Source organism: Falco naumanni, chromosome 14 (genome assembly GCF_017639655.2).
Source record: "Falco naumanni isolate bFalNau1 chromosome 14, bFalNau1.pat, whole genome shotgun sequence".
Lineage (NCBI taxonomy): Eukaryota > Metazoa > Chordata > Aves > Falconiformes > Falconidae > Falco > Falco naumanni.
In genome coordinates, this window is record NC_054067.1 from 8615680 (window position 1) to 8634632 (window position 18953).

Sequence of the window (18953 nt, forward strand, 5' to 3'; positions counted from 1 at the left end):
GGAGAAATGCTAAAGCAGAGTAAAGTTGTTCTTGGGTGGGATATGGCTCTTGGGTATTATGCGTGAGTTGCATCCCTCTGGATTTTCTAGGCTCTCTCTAGTTGTGTCATCATAAAGCAAGCTATATAAAGCATGAGGCATAATTGCCTGGTTGAAACATTTATTCGTTCTGCCAGACAAAAACACAAGGTCCAAGCTTTTGGCTGGTGAATTTCAGGATGTAGAAATACCCCTCCCAGCTGGAGGTGGGGCAGTCTTCATTGGCATTTGAACCACTTGCAGGGCGCAAGGAAAGTGTAAAATGAAAGCATCACAAAATCCCAGATTCTCATCTAGGCATATCATGGTACTATAGTTAGATAGATAATGTTAGGCTTTGCCTTAGAACCACAGGTGATATTTTGCAACCTTGGAAGTCTTGCGGTCACCAGGCTAGATGGGCCATTCTCTGCCCTAGTATCTTTGAAAGCCAGGGAGGCTGAGTTGGTATGAAGATTGACTTTCTGTGTGATAAAATTCATTTAATAACCATCTGAAGTGAAACAACGAGAACTAGAATTAGGTGTGCATTTAAAAACGTAGGCTTATAGCTGGACAGATGCCTGGAGCTTCCTGGTGCCCTTTGGATTTTGGTGGAGGAGAGGCTTCTACCACTCGTCTTCTGTCCTTGATGGCATTTGACAGCGTGGAAAAACACTTTGGTGGGATAGTTCCTGGGTTACGTTTTGTTGTGGGTTTTTTTATTAATGCAGCATTGCATGTTTTATTTCTGTAACTTTTCTCATAATGTGAGATGCATACAGATTTCATCTGTGCAAGTAATATTTTTCACTGGACAGAAACTAAAAGAGTGAGATTATTACTGAATTCAAATAGTGACGAAGAAACGTTAACAAGAAATTTGGAAAAAATGCAGCTACATTTTTGTTTGCAGGTCTGAAAATATTCGAGCCTCCTAGGTATAATCTAGCATAATTTGCTCTGCCTGATTTTAATTTCATATTTCTGTGTGTCACTCAAGAAAATTAGCACTTACTTTAGAAAGCAATGAACCGCTATTATGAGATCATCGCAAATGTGCCAAGTAAATTCTTGTTCTGAATGACATTTTTCAGCAGGGGAGACAAGGGTAGAGGTGACTGGTAGCATTGAGAGACTGTGGAGCTATGCGTGAAAGAAGCAGGCAGCAGTGATACCAAATTGGGAGGGAAGAGAGGGGCAATGCCTCAGGACTGGAATGGGAAGAATGATGAACAGTGCTGCAGGGTTTGAATAGCAGTAATGAGGACTGGCTGAGGTGGCATTAGCAAAGGATTCCCAAGAATACAGGAGTACACTGGTAAGACAGACTTTCATAAGGGGAGATGTGAATTTTGAGGAAGCAGCCAATAGCTGGAGAAGGTACAGACCAAGGAGAAAAAGACAGATGACAGCAGAGACACTTATGTGAAGGAAGGCTGGGAACTGTGGTACTGTCCTAGGTTTTGAAAGAAGGCTGCAGCTGGGTTTGTTTGTATGACTCTTCTGGACTGACTGTTACAGCAGTACCGGTTTGTAATCTGTAGATAACAGTTAGCTCTTACAGCTTGTGTCGACACGCACCAGAGTTCTGAGCTGGCTAATGTGGATAAAAATAATCTTGTGCTGGTTTTGCTTAGCCTTGGCTCTCTTCCTGCAGGTGTGTGCCTGCTTAACTTTACGTTTCATTCTCTTTACTTTCTTAGACCTCACCTGAGGATACAGATGGTGTAACCCGTTTGACTGGTTCTACATCTGATAATTCAGCATGTAGCAGACTGTTCCAGAGTATGTTGCTGTATGTCTGGCAGTGTAGCTGTGTGACCATCTCCTCTAGTTGTTCTGTCTTCTGCAGAGCCACTGTGGAAGAGCTACCCAGGTTTTCTGGAGTGTGTTGATAAGAATATATTTAGGCAAAATGGCCCATGTGCTGAAGCGCAGTTATGATGACACAAAACCTGTGTTGTGAATGTACGTACTGTAACCAAGGTCTAATGAGGTTAAGCGTGTTGGTCACAAAGATGTTGCTTTGGTTATAGTTCAGGCAGGACCTTAATTAGGAGATGGGTATTCCAGGAGTAGTTATATGAATGAGTATTTGGTGTTATAAAATACCAATCTTTCACTAAAATGTGAACAAATGAATTGTTTTCTGCTTCCATTGTTTCAGTTTGCCTCTTTCTGTTTGAGAAATTTAAGTAGAACACAACTGTGAGAGGAGAAAAACTTATCAATGAAATACATGATTAGAACTAATCTTCCCTGCTTGTTCTGTGTGCCGTGCTTGGAAAGGTAGGGAAAAACCCTGGCTCTCCAAGTCCTGGATTTCCTCCAGCAGTTATTACCATCCTGAATCTGTAGAAGGCCTCTGCTGGTATTCCTGCTTTTTAAAAGATGTAGCTTGTCTGTATCATCACTAGCTAGCTCGCAGGCATAGGAGCTTGGAGGAAGGGGAGACAGAGCTCAGCTTGTATGTGTGCTCTTGGGAAATGTTCCTTATCTAGTATCTGTCAAAAGGAATAATTTTGAAGTATTATCGAATCATGGATGTCAATGGCAAGGACCTTGTGTGTTCACGAATTAAAAAAGGACTTTCGGTAATCTTTGTACAAACTTCAAGAAATTTGTTTTGGTAAGAACTGCAGGACAGGAGAGGAGACTTGCACTGTAGCTGGACCTAGTATGCAGCAAAGAAGATGTTTGCTTTTCAAAATTTAAAAGGTCTGTGCTGTGACATCACTAAATGTACATTAGTAGAATAAATGGCAGAGATCATTTATATGTACTGGTGCTTTAGCACACAGCTTTTGGTGTGGTTTGCTTGCTGCGGGTCCGCATCTGTGATAGAAATCAAAATGAAAACTTGCTGGTTGATAAAGATCTGAAATGATCTCTGCTGCGTGTTTGTTTCAGGAGCTGTAGCAAAGATTATTTTGCAGTGTGTATATTTGTGAGACAAATAACACTACTCTGTTAAGAAGCATACTTACACTTAGGGATGACAGGTGGGAAAATGACCAGCACATGCTTCCCAGTTTGTGTTACACAACTTTTTAGTTGCACAGAAGCAAAGACAAGAAAGAGCTGTGACATTTATGATACTTTTGGCTGTACCAAGGAGACTAATACTTAACCTTTTTTCAGAGTTTTGCTTCTGTTTTTCCCTTCTTTCAAGGATATCTTTATTGCCACAGATAAGCCAGATGGATTGCCACACAAGGGCTTGGATATGCACCTTAGTTTAATGAGTTACTGTTGTCTTAACAGAGTTATGGTATTTTCACTGAAGGCTTAAACTAACCTGTTTTACATCTCAATTGACTGAGAACATTTGCATCTCAGCCCATGCTCAGTATTTTAGCTGAGGCTTTTTAGTCATGGGTTAAGTTAATTTGGGAAATAAAATTAAGCAAACAAGAGTTCTGTGCTTAATTTGAAGTAGTAGAAAAAAGGGTCTTATACACAAGTTGGCATTCATGTGTTTTACATGAAATACACAGAGATGGTGGCTTTTCATGTTTTATATGGTATGTATTTGTATCTTAGTTTATCTAGTAAAAACTGAGGCTAGCCTTATTTTTTTTTAAACTGAACCAAAATGCTCTGTAAAACTACTTTCTGTTACAAAATGAAGCTTTGTCCTGTCTCTGTAAATAAATATCTATTGTAGTAAGGATTTACAGTTTGGGTCTCCTGCACTGTAATTTGGCAACAGTTCACTCTGGATGTGTGTTTCTCCTCTGATACTGTATCCTGCACCAGAGAAACCTTTGTGGAACTTACATAGCTTCTGCTATGTTACTCTGGTAGTTTTGGTTTCAGTGGACCTGCATCATCTGAATATCTTTTTTTAAAAGGTTTTGCTGAAAAATACAGTCCATTTAAATTGTAGTTAGGATATTTGAATTTGTCCTTGTTTAGTAATGCAGTGGATTTCAGTTTTGTAGTAAATCTGTATATTTTACGTGCTATTCGTATTGATTTTATTCCTTGCAGTTGTATGTAGGTATTACATTGCCTTCAATATTTGTTTTTCTTTTTAATTCACAATTTATTAACAGGTTGACTTTATAGTAAAAAGAAAAAAACCCTAAAAAAATTGATTTGAGGTTCATTGCTTTTATTTTTCACATTTATAGTGTTTCAAACCTAGAAATTCTAGTTGTCAGGACATAGCTATTAAAGACCTCTCTTACGGATGCTGTAGGCTTTCTTGCTGTGAGGTGTCCTCCATAGGATTTGGTGGAGTCTCTTTGTGTACCTAAGAACTGTACACTGAAAGCTTAGGAGAGTGCCTGTAAATGGTGCTAGCTCCTGGATTATGATAAGCTATCTGATCAAAATGAAAGATGCGATGGTAGTGGGTTTGCCTGGCAAGGATTTGGTAGTGGGGGGATGCAGGGCTGGCTTCTGTGAGAAGCTGCTACAACCTTCCCCTATGTCCAATAAAGCTTCCAAGAGGGGACCTGCCACTGGCCAAGGCCGAGCCCATCAGCAGCAGGGTAGCGCTGCTGGGATGACATATTTAAGAAGGGGGAAAAGGCTGCTGTGTGACAGCAGCTGTGAGAGGGGAGGGGGGCTGTGTGAGAGCTGCAGGGCTGCAGCCCCCCAGGCCAGGGCAGGTGGGGGCCGGGAGGGCTCCAGGTGCCAGAGCAGAGATTCCCTGGCAGCCCGTGGTTCAGCCCCCGGCGGGGCAGGCTGTGCCCCCAGCCCATGGAGATCCATGGTGGAGCAGGCTCCCCCCACCCTGCAGCCCGGGCAGGGGGTGCCCACAGGAGCCATGACCCGTGGGCCGCCCACTCTGGGGCAGGTTTGCTGGCAGGGCTGGGGACCCTGTGGGGGTCCTGGGCTGGGGCAGTCTGTGCCTGAAGGGCTGCACCCTGTGGAAGGAACCCACGATGGAGCAGCTCATGAGGAACTGCAGCCCACGGGAAGGACTTGTGGTGGAGAAGTTTGTGGAGGACAGTCTCCCATGGGAGAGACCCCACACTGGAGCAGAGGAAGAGAGTGAGGTGGAAGGAGCCCAACGTGTGATGAACTGGCCACAATGCCTGTTCCCTTTCCCCCTGCGCCGCTCCGGGGAGAGGAGGTAGAGAAAATCAGGGGCAAAGTTGAGCCCAGGAAGAAGGGAAGGGTGGGGGGATGGTGTTTTAAGATTTGGTTTTATTTCTCATTATTCTACTCAGATTTGATTGGCAATACATTAAATTAATTTCCTCAAGTCTTCTGTTTTGCCGGTTACAGTAATTGGTGAATGATCTCTCTCTGTTCTTATGTCAATCCATGACCCTTTCATCACATTTTTTTCTCCCTCTATCCAGATGAGGGGGGGGACTGATAGGGCAGCTTGGTGGGCAACCGATATGCAGCCAAGGTCAACCCACCACAGCTCTGACAAACTTGTTTTACAGTATTTTTTCCTCTTTGTTTCTGCTTGGATTAGCCTTTGAATTCTTCAGATTGTAGAACTGAGCAGTTATTGATGAAATGAAGCTGACTGTAGCTGCAGAATACCACTTTCTGCAGTTGTTGCCACTCAGGGAAACCTTTTACAGTATTTTCAAACAGCTCCTTTATATGATGTGTATAAACTGAGAACTCAATTGTACATCAAAGTGTCTCCTTTCCAAAATACTTAGTGTAGTGGGGCCGACCAGTGTTGTGCTAATACAATATTTCTGTTTGTAAGGAACTTTTCCAGCCTTGTAAATATTTTATATCCCTTAACACTTCTAATGTAGCAAATCAGGAGGTTGTCTCATCCAGTTTTAATATAATTAATTATTGATCTCAGAGGTACTGTTAGAGAACAGGCTTGTGCTAAGTTTGCTTCAGAACAATAGTGCTCTTTAAAAAGAAACCACAATGGCATGTTTTCTTTGCTTCTGATTCTTCATTGGTAAAATGGAACTTAGATTATTCTGTTTGCATTACACTAGTCCCACAAAGGGTAAGAACTAGTCAGATTGCTGGGTATGACATTTAAAATAAGATTCTCAGCAACAGAAAACATTGACATAGTAATCAACAGCTATTCCAGAAAAAAAAACCACCACCCAACTTTGAGATTGTGGATTGAAAAGGACCAAAAAAATAATGGAAAAGGCAAATATTAGTACTCTCTTGATGTATTTGGTGAAATAAATATAGAAGAACAAAGTGGTATTGCCCCCAAATGGCAAAATGCTGGGAAGATGTTTTCATGTAACATGTCGGCTTTATTGCTGTAAATTGATACAACAGAGAGCAGAATTCATTGCTGATACATTTTGGTGCATGTCTCTCTAGATAACGTTCATATTTTGCTAACCAAGTGTTTTAGAGACTTTTGGGAAGAATACATTCTTATTTCAAAGCTGTGCTTTGAAAAGGGATTCCTTCCCTTTATTTTATTTTCTAGGGTATTTCACCCTATTTATTTAAGTATCTAGGATATTTCTCGGTAGTTTTACTCAAGCAGCTATGAAACTTAAAATGCTCTCTAAAAGCAGAGCTCTTTCTCCCTGAAAATGTGCACCATCTTCCATATTGACAGCTGAAGTCATTCCCTGAGTGAGGCAAGAGGATGGATGATTTAGGTGGAATCCCCAGTAGAAACTGTGGGGTCTAGCTTTGAGCAGAGATGAGGGTAGATGACATTCTGTAGGACGTCCCTAAAAGTTGTTGTTGGGGAGCAACATGTTCTGCATTTCATCAGCGAGGGGTTGGCAAGTATGGCATGAGCTGTTCTTTCCCCCTTGCCTCCCTTATGGAGATATAATGCTCCTGTCTGGGCTGAGCAGTTACTGATATTTTGTTTTACTCCTTTATTTTACAGTTAATAATACGGGTGCATAATACAGGTGCATTTTAAATCTCTGCAAGCCTGGAAGTGAGTCATTCTTCAGCAGGCTTGTGTGAATGGAGTTAGCAGAGTGCCAGCAAAACGCTCAGCAGTGCTCTTACTTGCCTGCATGAACGTGGGTCTTGATTTCCCGTTGGGAACAACAACAGAAGGGAGTGTCTGCTGAGAAGCACCCAACAACTTATAGTTACGGAAACCCTGACTGGTAGTACTGTATTCAAAAAAATGTGTGGCTCATAGAGCACTTTCAGGACTAGGGTAAGAATGTGAGACTGCTGATTCCTTGCAGTTGTGCCAGTGGCCATAGCCCTGCAATTAGTTCGTCATGATGTGTCGAGTATGTATTGGCTTAAGTGCAAACCTGTAGTCTATATCACATTCGTGGACAAAGCAGTATTGACTAGTGGGACTGTTGAAGTGGCTGATACTAACCTGATATAGTTCGTTGTGTCTAAAATCTAATGACCTTCCAAGCAGACAGAAACCGTTAGGGCATTTTGAGGAATGCACTCACTGTTGTCATCATTCTCTCAAGCTGAGCAGTTCCATTGACCTTATAAATGGGGACTAATGTCCTTGTACTGTATATCATAACAGAAATTACATTAGGAGAATTGTGAATGAAATAATTCATCATTTGCTGAAGCAAAGTCAACTTTGAGATCAGCTCAGTGTTATGACTCATTCATTAAGCCAAAGCTCTTTAAACAGACATAAATGTTACCTATTCAATGTCTGACTTAACTTAGAAACTAAAAAAAATATTCTACTTTCCAACAGTAACTTAGAATCTGTGAATTGCAGACAAGACAAGATGTTCTGATTGATGAAATGTATTGGTCTTTGGGTTTGGGGTTTTTTTTGTGTGTTTTTCGTCATTACTCACTTCCATTTTCTTGAAGAGGGGCAAAAGCATTCTGAAGCTTGAATAGCCACAGTAAGGTTGTCACACAGGCTCTACGCTGAAAGTGTATCCTTAGGAAAACCATGTTCTGAGGATGACTGTCTAGACTTCTCAATTTTGTCTTACTTTGCTTTCTTGTATTCCTCACAATTGTTATTTTTCAGAGTTTGAGAGGGGGGTTAATGGAAAGAAAGTGGAACAAAAAGTACCAGAAGCCAACCTAAAAATTCTGAAATAACTTTGGAGGGACACATTTCAATTGACCTAAATCTAATGATTCTGTGGAGTGTTAAAAGCCTGAATCAAAATATCATTTTCCATTAAAGATGGAAGGGTACTTAGAGGTGCTATAAGGGGTATATTAACTTTGTATACAAGCTCTTTACCTTAATAGCATTTTTTTTTGGAATATCCTGCATCCGTGGTCTCAGCAGGTTTCTGGAACATACTTTACAGCATCTCTTTGGGTAATTACATCTCTCATATTTTTATGGGTAGACTTGTCTCTTATTTTGCAGTTCTTCTGTCGAAGAATAAAAGCTCTTTGTGATTGCTTTGGTAGCTTTGTTTTAGTTGAACTTTCAATTTATGTGACCGTGCTATGAGGATGGCAAGCATGGGGAGTAAAGGAAGGAAGCATAAGATACTGTTGCTTGTATTTTTGTTTCTGTTGTAACAAGAAGAAAAGTGCATCAGGATCCAAAAGCTTGTATTTTTTCTATATGGATTTTTCTTCTTTTAAAATTCCTTGATTCTTAGAGTTGAAAGGAACTTTTAAGATATCTGGGTTAATATTTTTAGTATTGTGCAGAAAGAATGATTTTGGCAGCCAAGATAAAATGCATACTCATTTTCTCAGGAAACTTTTTGCTCCCAGTTATGGAGAGATGAAGTATGTCTCATTAATGAAATTAGTATATTTTGATCTGAACTCTCATAGGAGCTAATTCAATATTTAGTGGCAGGGAGGGACATGCCCATTGTATCTTGGGTGTATAAGCTATATGGGAATAATGCACTTTATGTAATATACTTACGCATGTGATGGTAGGATGAAATATTAGTGTTCCACACTTACTGTAGAAGTCATCTGATAGACTGTTTTTGAAGAATGGCAGGCATTTTCTAGCTACAGTGTGGTATAAGCAGCAAAACTTTTGTATGTACAGAAAGTATGACATAGCGTTCCCATGTAAAAATGGTGGGATTTTCATAAAAATTGGACATAATGGAATTGGTCTCCTAGGAGCTGTTCCCTGTGACTGGAAAATAGAACAAAAGTAAATAACTAATTAAAAGGTAGTTCAATTACTGCTTGTGAAAGCTGGGAACTACCACGTTATGTTGGTTGTCCTCTGGTTTGCCATACTACATGACTATCACTTCCAAGAGTGTTGCCACAAAAAAACTTCTTAATCTGCATTTTGCGTTTAGAATGGCCTTTACTGGATCAAAATATCCAAAGAGGTTCCTCTGGGAGTACTTTTTGCTTTACTCATTTGTACTTTTTAATTTTCTCAGAGTTCATTAGTCCTTACTTGGGTAGCATTCCTATTCACTAAGAAAAGAATCAGGAGCGTACATTTCAAAACCTTAGTTTCACCATGCTGTATACCTTTTCTTGAATACAACAGGTCTTCTTGTGGGAACATTAGATGCAGTGTTGGATTCTACATCGAAGGTTGCCCCATTTCGCATCCTGCATCAGACACCAGACTCCCAAGTCTACTGGTCCATTGCATGCGGTATGTACTATGACTTAGAAGCTAACTGAGTTGTATAAATTCTGTGCTGCATATGTATACTTTACAACAAAAGGCTACATAATGTAGTTGTAGTTTGTGGTAGAAAATGGATTGTTCTTTCTGTGAAGCGAAGAAATGGAAGAGACAATGTTTTGGTTCTGCTATTATATACAAAGGATCTGCAGCAGTGCTTCTAAATAATTTAAATATTTATTTAAAAGTTTCATCTTTACCGTGTCATATCTGTGCCTCTGATTCACCCTGTGACTCAAATAATTGGTCTACATGTGTAGTCTGAGAAAAATAATCAATTTGAAATTTAATTGCTGTTTTAATTACTCTTTGTATGATTTTTAAGGTGGTGTTGCAAATCCACCCTGTGTAGTGCAGGCTTAATTGTTTAACCTTATTTAGAACAGTTTCTGTTAATTCCCAAGGCAACTTTTACTAATTCTGTAGGGTTTACTGAAAGTTGTTTAATTAGTCTTTACAAAGTAAATAGAGAAAAAAGACAAGGTGTGTTCTTGCTTAGGGGTATTGATCCTATGTGACTACACTGGCTGCTTTTATTTGTGAGCATTCCAGTGGAGGATGCCAATTAATTTATATTCTAGAATCCCTTTATTCAAACCTATGTAATTTTTTTCCCTCTTTCCTTATCCCTGTCTCCCACCATCTGGTGGGGAGCCGCCTGTCTTTAAAGACCTGACTCAATATTGAATTTGCTGGATCTCTACTGTTGTTTCACCAGTATCGTCTGTGCTTACTACATCTTATCACTTGCATAATTTGTAATTGAGTATGTGACAAGAACAAGATGAATTATCATAAGCATTTTGAAGTTGGCCTACCACAATTCTCTAATTGTAGAAGTAGGCAGTGGGTAAAAGTGTTCCTTTGTATTTAAAGTAAACCAGTAATCTAAATGTATTTCTCTAAAATTCACGTGAGATAGTTTTTTCTTTGCTATAAAGTTGCAATGATGTTCACCATGTATAGGTGGGAGCTCTCTGAAACCTAGATTAAAAAGCGGTGTAAAGTAATAAAGTAACAAGGTTGGCTTCTCTCTAAGGTGTTTGAAAATGTAATATTTTTGGAATACTGAATTTTATTTTGGTTCTGTGGTTTCTACATTCCTTATGGTTACTGATAACGGGTTTCTTTTTGAGTTACTCCTCCTCTTGCACATATGTAATGAAAGGAAAAAAACAGTCCTTTATTCCAGCGTGTTTGAGTCCCAGAGGGTCTAGAAGAAAAAAATACTAATTCTAGCGGTGCCAAACATTGTTTCAAGGATCGTTCAGCTTGTGTGAAGCAGTGAGCCTTTTTTCCTGCATCTGGAGTTAGTTCTGGTATGTGTTTTCCATATGTGCCGCTGTCCTCTTGGAGAAGCCTGCAGCTGCATGCAAACAGTGCACAGTTTGGACTTACAGCATAAGCAAAACTTGTAGGTAGGATGACATTGTTTCCTGAACGGTGGTTGCCTAAGCTTTAGCGTGGTTAGAAATACAGTTAAAATGTGACTTGATAGAGAATGAGATAAAACAGTGACTTGCGCTCAGCCAAGTAAGTAATAATTGATTGTAAGCAACATAAATAGTTGTTTCAAGTATCCAAAGAGAAATCTCTGCTACCTTCCTGTTCCATGATGTGTGCTTTACATCCTTATACACCTTGGAAGGGATTTTGCACAGTAGGTCTAAGGCTTGGAGTTCTACTCTGGAAACTGTTGTGGGCCAGTATCAAAGCTGAGATATCAGAGACCCAGATTTTGTTTTCTTCTTACTCTCATGAATTTGATCTTGCATTTCCCACCTTCTAGACTATTAGACTGGGCGTGTTCTAGCAATGCTTTGCCATCCATGTTGGGGAGGTACTGCTGAGCTGAAGGAACTGTCAGTCCAAGTCAGGCTTCAGCGCTGAGCCACACAATGTTGACAAAGCTGAGGTGCTTCTGGATGTGAAGGCTAGAAATATAACTGTGTAAAGGACTTGAAAGATAAAAACACATCAGTGCATATTTTTAATGTACATCAAATACATTTTTAGTGTGTGCAAGAGTTGGACAAAAGATTTGAGAGACTTGTGATTTGGACATGGGCATCTAAATTACTCTGTGAATTGGGAATTCGTTAAGTATTCTCTTGATTAATATTTTTAGTGAAATGATTAAAGTCTGTTCTAATTTTAAGTAATAGTAACTTTCTATTTCAATCAGGATCCAGCAGAGAAGAAATAACGGAACACTGGGACTGGTTAGAACACAATGTTATGAAGACTTTATCAGTATTTGATTCAAATGAAGATATTACGAGCTTTGTCCAGGGAAAGATAAGGGTAAGTAACAAGCACGTGGCATAATTAGGGAAGGCTAAGTATTTTTTTTCTCTAAATGTACATGAATAATATGTCCTTTTTAGAATATCAAAGGACAGCATTGTAACACTATGTACTTCAGATTGAGTAGTATGTGGCTGTTTAACAGAACAGTGGAGCGTATTAAAGTTATCTGCCCCACAGTTAAATGAGGTTGTTTGTCATAAACTCTCCTTGGTACATGATAGACCAGATGCCTTTAGATAGTGGTCTAAAACTGTTGATAAATTATTTCAGAATAATTTTAATAATGCCTGGGAAGCATATGGTGTATTTTTGTGAAGGTACAACACTTCACTTTATGTATGTGAGATCTTTAGCCCAGGAATTCTTGTGATTAATGGAGGAAGGTGTCTGTTTCAGAAGAGGAGACCTGGAAGTGTGTGTCTTGCTTAAGTTGTGTGGGAAACTTGGTGGATGAGTCCGTGGTGGATGAGCACGTTTGATTTATGACCTATGTTTTGATCCTCAGACTATTCTTCCTGTTCTGAAATTTACTATCCTGTTAGGAGAATGCTACACTGTATGTATGCAGGTGCATGTATGACACCCACCCACATGGGTGCATATATAAGTCACTGTTTGTTTTCGTTTAGGGTTTGATTGCTGAAGAGGGAAAAGGTTCTTTTACAAAAGAAGATGATCCTGAGAAGTTCCGTGAAGGTCTTATGAAGTTTGAAAAGTGTTTTGGATTACCAGAGCAGGAGAAGTTGGTTACCTATTACTCATGCAGTTACTGGAAGGGCAGAGTGCCCTGTCAAGGATGGCTTTATCTTAGTACCAACTTCCTTAGCTTTTACTCATTTTTGCTGGGAGCAGAAGGTAAGTGAGCCTCGATACTGAGCCTGGTCCCTTCACATTTTGCTGTTTATGTTCAGATCTGGAAGAATTTTTCCTGTGTCCTAAGGGAGCTGTTTTGTCATGTGAGCAGGTGTCTACACAGAACAGAAAAAACTGCAAACACAAAATACTTTATGGAAATGAATACATCTGTGTAACTTACTATACAACGTCCACTGGTTTTCTTCCTTTAGATAAGCTTCACAGAGAAGGCAGACCTGTTGCAGTTGACTGACTAAAATAGTCATCTTTAGTTCATGCTGTATATTAATTCAGTCTGTGAGGACTAGTTATTTCTTCACACACAGACTTAATATTTCACATGGCTGCACTATGCACTGGTGGTAACTGCACATATCTTTTTTTTTTTCCTGTGTAACATTAATTTGAAATTCCTAAACAAATGCCTCTAATAAAATACAGGATCCTTTCTAAGGTAATTTTCACTTGTATTGGGAAATGTCATAGCTAACTGGCACAGTTCCTCTAAATGCCAATACATGATTGATTTACTTTAAGTAGTCCTATTTATAAAGTGTTAAAGTGGGGTGGCTTATATATAGTGCTTGTTTGCCATTTGCAGTTTAACATAACAGCAAAGAAAAGGTGATGTAATCTTCTATTTTCATACATGGTGTGTCTTTAATGTTTTTCTTTCTGTAAAATTCTTTCTAATGGAATTATTTTATAGGGATTGTGAACAGGTTTTTTTGTGCTTGTGAGTTTGTAGCCCTTTCCAAGTGTGTTATCATTTAACTATATTGCTTAATTATATTTTATTAGTGCTGTTGACTAATACTTTTTTTTTAGTATAAGGGTAGCAGCTAATGAGAAGTTACTCACACGTATTTGTATTTGTATTTTCAGTAAAACTTATTATCTCCTGGGATGAAATATCAAAACTTGAGAAGACTTCCAATGTGATTCTGACAGAGAGCATTCATGTGTGCTCCCGTGGGGAAGACCATTATTTTTCCATGTTTTTGCATATTAGTGAAACGTTCCTTCTCATGGAGCAGCTGGCAAACTATGCTGTTAGGAGACTTTTTGACAAGGAGACATTTGAAAATGATCTAGTCCTTCGTGACCCCCTGCAGATCACCAAGAGGTAAGAGATTACTTAGAGCCTGTCTGCTCTGGGCCCAGTACTTTTTTAGGCAAAGGGGCAGAGAATTCTTGTCTTAAGGAGATATGTTAGCAGAGCTGGTGTTCTCTTAAACAAGTGTCTTATTAAAATTTGGAATCAAAGCAATGTAAGGCATTGTAATTTATTGTTACTTTGCAGTATCAAAAGTCTATATGAAGGCAGGAAGCGATCAGACCTTCAGAGTTCGTCTTCAACTAGAGGTTTTATAGTAGTTTGAATTTTTAAAAGGTGTTCTAGCATAATTTAGAATTAGAAATTTAAAAACAGAGCTGCAGCGTCTCCGTAGATACCTGATGAGGAAGGCTAAGGTGGAGAATAAATAATTTAATAAACGTGTAAATAATAACTGCATGGCTTTTCTGCCAGTGGAGATGGGTAATAAAATCAATGAGTTGCAGATGGGTGCATGGCTTTTCTTATTTATGACAGTATTTTAGGCAGTGGGAAAGATATGTGTGCAAGTAGCCTGTTGTTTTAGGGTCCTTCCTTCTCAAAGATGGTGTGTGATTATTCCTTGTTGTAATTTTCTGGTTTCTGTTGAAGCAAATGTTACCTTTTCCTCAGAGAATTGTCCAAATTATCACTCAGATGCTTAGGTTTTCATCTGTTGACCACAGCTATTTACTGTGAAAAGTAACCAGGAAAAGCAAGTCTGTTGTTAGGCAATTTAAATTCACATAAAGGGACTAAATCTTTGTTGGGAAAAGCTACCTATCTGCAAATCAGAAATTTTGATAAAGCATTTTTCTAATAATGATTCCTACTTAAAACTCTATGCAGCTATGATTTAAGAAGAAAAAAACCCTATTTAGTTTTATAGTACACTGATAATAAAACCTTTTTAGGTTGTATTTCCTTGGTAATTATACCTTAGTTTGGTAGCAATGCTGGAGAGGGATGTTGCTCTACAGCCAAAACATTGTTTCTGGCTGCAGTTATCTATGAAGAATTAGCCCATGGCAGATGTTTACAACATGTGCTCCATTTGTAGCTAATTAATCCTTTGTCAATCCAAAACTTGGTTTAGGTTTAAGTGGACTATTCTAATGGGTGGGGAACCAGCAGATTAGGCTATCAGTATGATTTTCTGCGCTATCTGTAGGCTTGGATTCAGCAAAGTGCTTTACTGTGCAAGAACACGCTTGAATCTATTCCTATTTAGTGAAGTATTTGATTATTTTTGGTTTATATAGATAGGTGTGGTCCTGCCCTTTCTTGCATCTTCAAGCAAAATTTGAACCCTCCAGATCCACCTCATGGGTTATGGGAGGGCATGATGTTTTACTGTCTTTTCCCAAGGTATTTTTAACTTTTGTGTTTGTAAAGACATTTGAAATTTATTTAATTTTTCTTTTCTCTCTCCTACCCTTTTTTTTGTTCTGTTTTTAATCTAGAGGCCTAGAGAGCCGTGCCCACAGTGAACAGTTTAGTGCATTCTTCAGGCTACCCAAAGAAGAGACCTTGAAGGAGGTTCACGAGTGCTTCTTATGGGTTCCTTTCAGTCATTACAACACCCATGGGAAAATGTGCATTTCAGAAAACTACATCTGCTTTGCTAGCCAGGATGGCAGCCTGTGCAGTGTAATTATTCCGTTAAGAGAGGTAATGCAAACTACAAATCAGCTAGTTATACCAGAAGTTTTGAACTTGTGTAGTTGAACACCAGTTTAAACAAATTTTCATTATAGTCTGCATACATTTCCTGCTACCTTGAATACTGCATGTAGGAATTCTGTTTGTAGGTTTAAAGAATTGCTTTCATGTTTCAGCTTTGTTCCTCGTGCCCTCTTTTCCTTTTCTATTTACTTTTATTTCTGTAGCTAAGCACAGAACCCAAATTTTTTAGTACTGTTTTTTTTTTTTTTTAAATGGAAAAGCTTATGCTTAATTCATAAAGTTGAGCTAATGAGATTCTCAAGATAGGAAATAAAGAATTGGAGAGGGTGGAGGATCTTGAAGATTAGTAATTGCTCTGCTGTGTTTCTTTCTTAGCTCACTAGTGCAATTCTTTTTGCAGCAGTTGAGCAGTGCTGTCTCTTCAAAAGTCTATAGGAATATATGTCAAACAGTTGTTGAACACTGGGACAAGTAGTATCAACAGATGGAATAAGGACCGTATCGTAAAGGACACAGCATTCATATTTCTATACAGTACTATAGCTAGACTATGGAATAACTTCTGGGGAAAAAAACCCACTTCTCTGTCCCTCTCTTGACTTCGTGTGATCTGGGACATTGCCATGTTTCAGTCTTCCAGCGCTAAAAGCTTTTCATCAGCACCCAGATGTATTTTACAATAGCCTAAAAATGGACCAGGTTCTGTAATTGATCTGTAATTGCTCTACATACTCTGTGTATGTACTGCCTGATGTAAGACACCTGATCTAGCAGGGTAAGCTGAGCTAATTTCAGCAATACACTTTGTGTTTCCCACCCAGAACACAGAATCCTAGAATGGTTTCAGTTGGAAGGGATGTTAAAGTTCATCCACTTCCAGCCCCCTGCCATGGGCAGGGACCCCTCCCCCCAGCCCAGGTTGCCCAAAGCCCCATCCAGCCTGGCCTTGGACACTGCCCAGGGATGGGGCATCCACAGATGCTCTGGGCAACCCATGCCAGTCACTCACCGCCCCCCAGTGAAGAATTTCTTCCTTATAGCTCATCTAAATCTACCCAATTTCAGCTTTAAAGCCATTGCCCCTTGTGCTATCACTGCAGGCCCTTGTAAACAGCCCCTCCCCAGCTCTCTTGCCACCCCCTTTATGTACTGGCAGGCTGCTCTAAGGTCTCCCTGGAGCCTTCTCTTCTCCAGGCTGAACCACCCCAGCTCTCCCAGCCTGTCTTCACAGCAGAGATGCTCCAGCCTCGGATCATCTTCATGGCCCTGCTCTGGACTCCCTCCAACAGGCCCATGTCCTTCTTACCCTGGGGCCTCAGAGCTGAATGCAGCACTGCAGGGGGAGTCTCATTCACGAGAGCTGAGTAGAGGGGGACAATCACCTCCTCCAACTACAGCATTAACCTAAAGCAATTTATTTGATCATCTGTAAATAGTCTTGCAAACAATGGAGACTTCCATAAGCTATGAAAAACAAAAAGAGGCTGTGTTAAAAAGGAGCTGACTCTAAATTTATTCTTGTGGGTTGTCAGGCCCTCACTGTTTGTTCTACAGTACTTTAGAGTTACTTTATTTCAGTGGTCTTTCATTCTTTACCTATAACAATGTAAAAGCATCAGCAATGGCAGTCAGACTAGCTATTCATGATCGTCTCACTTGTACTTGCATTATTAAAGTGTATTAACTGCTCTAATCTGTAACTGTTCCATCATGGCAATTAAAATCATCTCCAGCTGTCATGTGTTATGATAGCTGTCTTTGAAAGGGTATTCTCAGTGGAAATTCATTCTTATGAAATTTGTTTCATTTGATTACTTGCAAAAGTCATGTTTTGTCTGCTTTTGGATGATAAGAAGAAAAAGTAATAGCTTCAGCAGGTAGAAGGAGGCAAGACTTTCAAATAAGCTCAGCATTCGCAGCTGCGAAAAACTTTTCAAAGATTTTTGGTACTCTGTCAAAAATCTATTGCACAGTACTTAGTACCTTGCCCTAAAATAGCTCCATAGCACTGAGCTTTAAAGTAGCGTTTGTTACTTGTGTCACTAATTCTGCTTGTGTGGTGCTTCATACTCCTGTTTCATGTACACTTGTATTTTTAACAGGTTTTCTCTTTTAGAAAGAAGATGGTAAAAATTCTTGCCTAATTTATGTATCCTTGCTTCTGTAGGTCACAGGAGTGGATAAGGCAGATCCAGCCAACAGAGGAGTCAGCATTAGTACCAAAGGAAAAACAGCTTTTCGTTTCACAGAGGTTAGAGATTTTGAACAGCTTGTGGCAAAGCTCAGAATGAAATGCAGTGCAACTTCAAGTCCACACCACATGATAAATACAGAGGTAACTGCCCTGCTAGTTCCAAGATCTTAGTGCCTGTTCCTAGGAATAAGGTTATGTAGTTTTACCGAGATAAATTTACATATTGTTGTCAGTGTTTTGCTGTGTAATGCAATACCTTTATATTTAAGCCTGAATTTAGACACAAGATGGATAACAATGTATGCTGTACCTCTAGATTTCAAGTTGTCTAAATATTTTCTTTTTTTTTTTTTTCCTCTTTGAAAAATCATGTTCCCATCTCTTGCCTTCAGACCCTTCACATTAAAAAAAAAAGTACACCACAGTATGATGTAAAATTACTTGTAGCTGTGTCAGTTTTTGCCAGCTGACTATTTGACTCAGGAAGGTGATAGAATGATTGTAAGGATGTTTCTAGATGTGAAGGCAACCGTGTGTGTAGTTTCATGCATGAGAAACAAGAAAGCAATGACAAAACATGCATCCCTAACAAGCATGACTTCTAGTTGCTGTCTCTCTTCCTTGAAGATTTTCCCCTGAGAAGAAATTAAATAGAATCAACTGGAGTAGCCTCTAAAGTGACAAATGTAAGAGTGGAGAATAACAAATACATGCCTTTTGGTAGAAAATAATCAGTGTATCAGCAAAATCTCTATCTTCAGACTTTGATTCTTAAGGGTTAAAAGGCAAAAATGAGTAACAAAAGCAAGATGGTTTGATATCAGCAGAAATGCTCAGCTGGTAAGGGTACAGTACTGCCCTGGGAGACCTGAGTGGTAAGGTCTGCTGCTCAGGGGCATTCCCTTTTACAGTACCTTATTTTGGGTTATATCTCTATTATTTTGACATACCATCCTAAGTCATGTACCTCTGGCTTTAAGGCATAGAAAAATGAATTAACTCCGTGCCCATATGAAAGAGAATGTGTTAAACAATAGTGCTACTCTGAAGGCATTCTGTTTTGGGTTCTTTTACTTTGTTATCCATCAGGTTTTGAGAAACAATCCAGGTTCCAATGCTGGTTTTTAAATGCTCTCAGCATTTCTGTATAGCTCAGTATATGGCTCCATTTAAATGAATGTTTTTCTTTTGACTTCAGTGGGAATGGATGGCCAGGCCTCTCTATCTATTACAGGTCTCATTATGAGTATCTGTCCTTTCTTAATTAA

The 18953-nt window shown here is 39.3% G+C and overlaps 1 protein-coding gene across 4 annotated transcripts in view; it reads left to right on the plus strand.

Annotated features, from left to right (window-relative positions):
* Positions 1-18953, plus strand: part of TBC1D8B (TBC1 domain family member 8B) — a 42237-nt gene that overhangs the window by 1109 nt on the left and 22175 nt on the right. For all 4 annotated transcript variants that reach the window (XR_005831039.1, XM_040614864.1, XM_040614862.1 and 1 more), the window contains exons 2-7: positions 9401-9511; positions 11730-11848; positions 12484-12709; positions 13595-13835; positions 15269-15476; positions 17659-17826. Coding sequence is in view for 3 of the 4 variants with exons in the window: in XM_040614864.1 (XP_040470798.1) it covers positions 9401-9511; positions 11730-11848; positions 12484-12709; positions 13595-13835; positions 15269-15476; positions 17659-17826 (1073 nt within the window). In the remaining variant the exon portion in view is untranslated. The remainder of the gene's footprint in view (positions 1-9400; positions 9512-11729; positions 11849-12483; positions 12710-13594; positions 13836-15268; positions 15477-17658; positions 17827-18953) is intronic.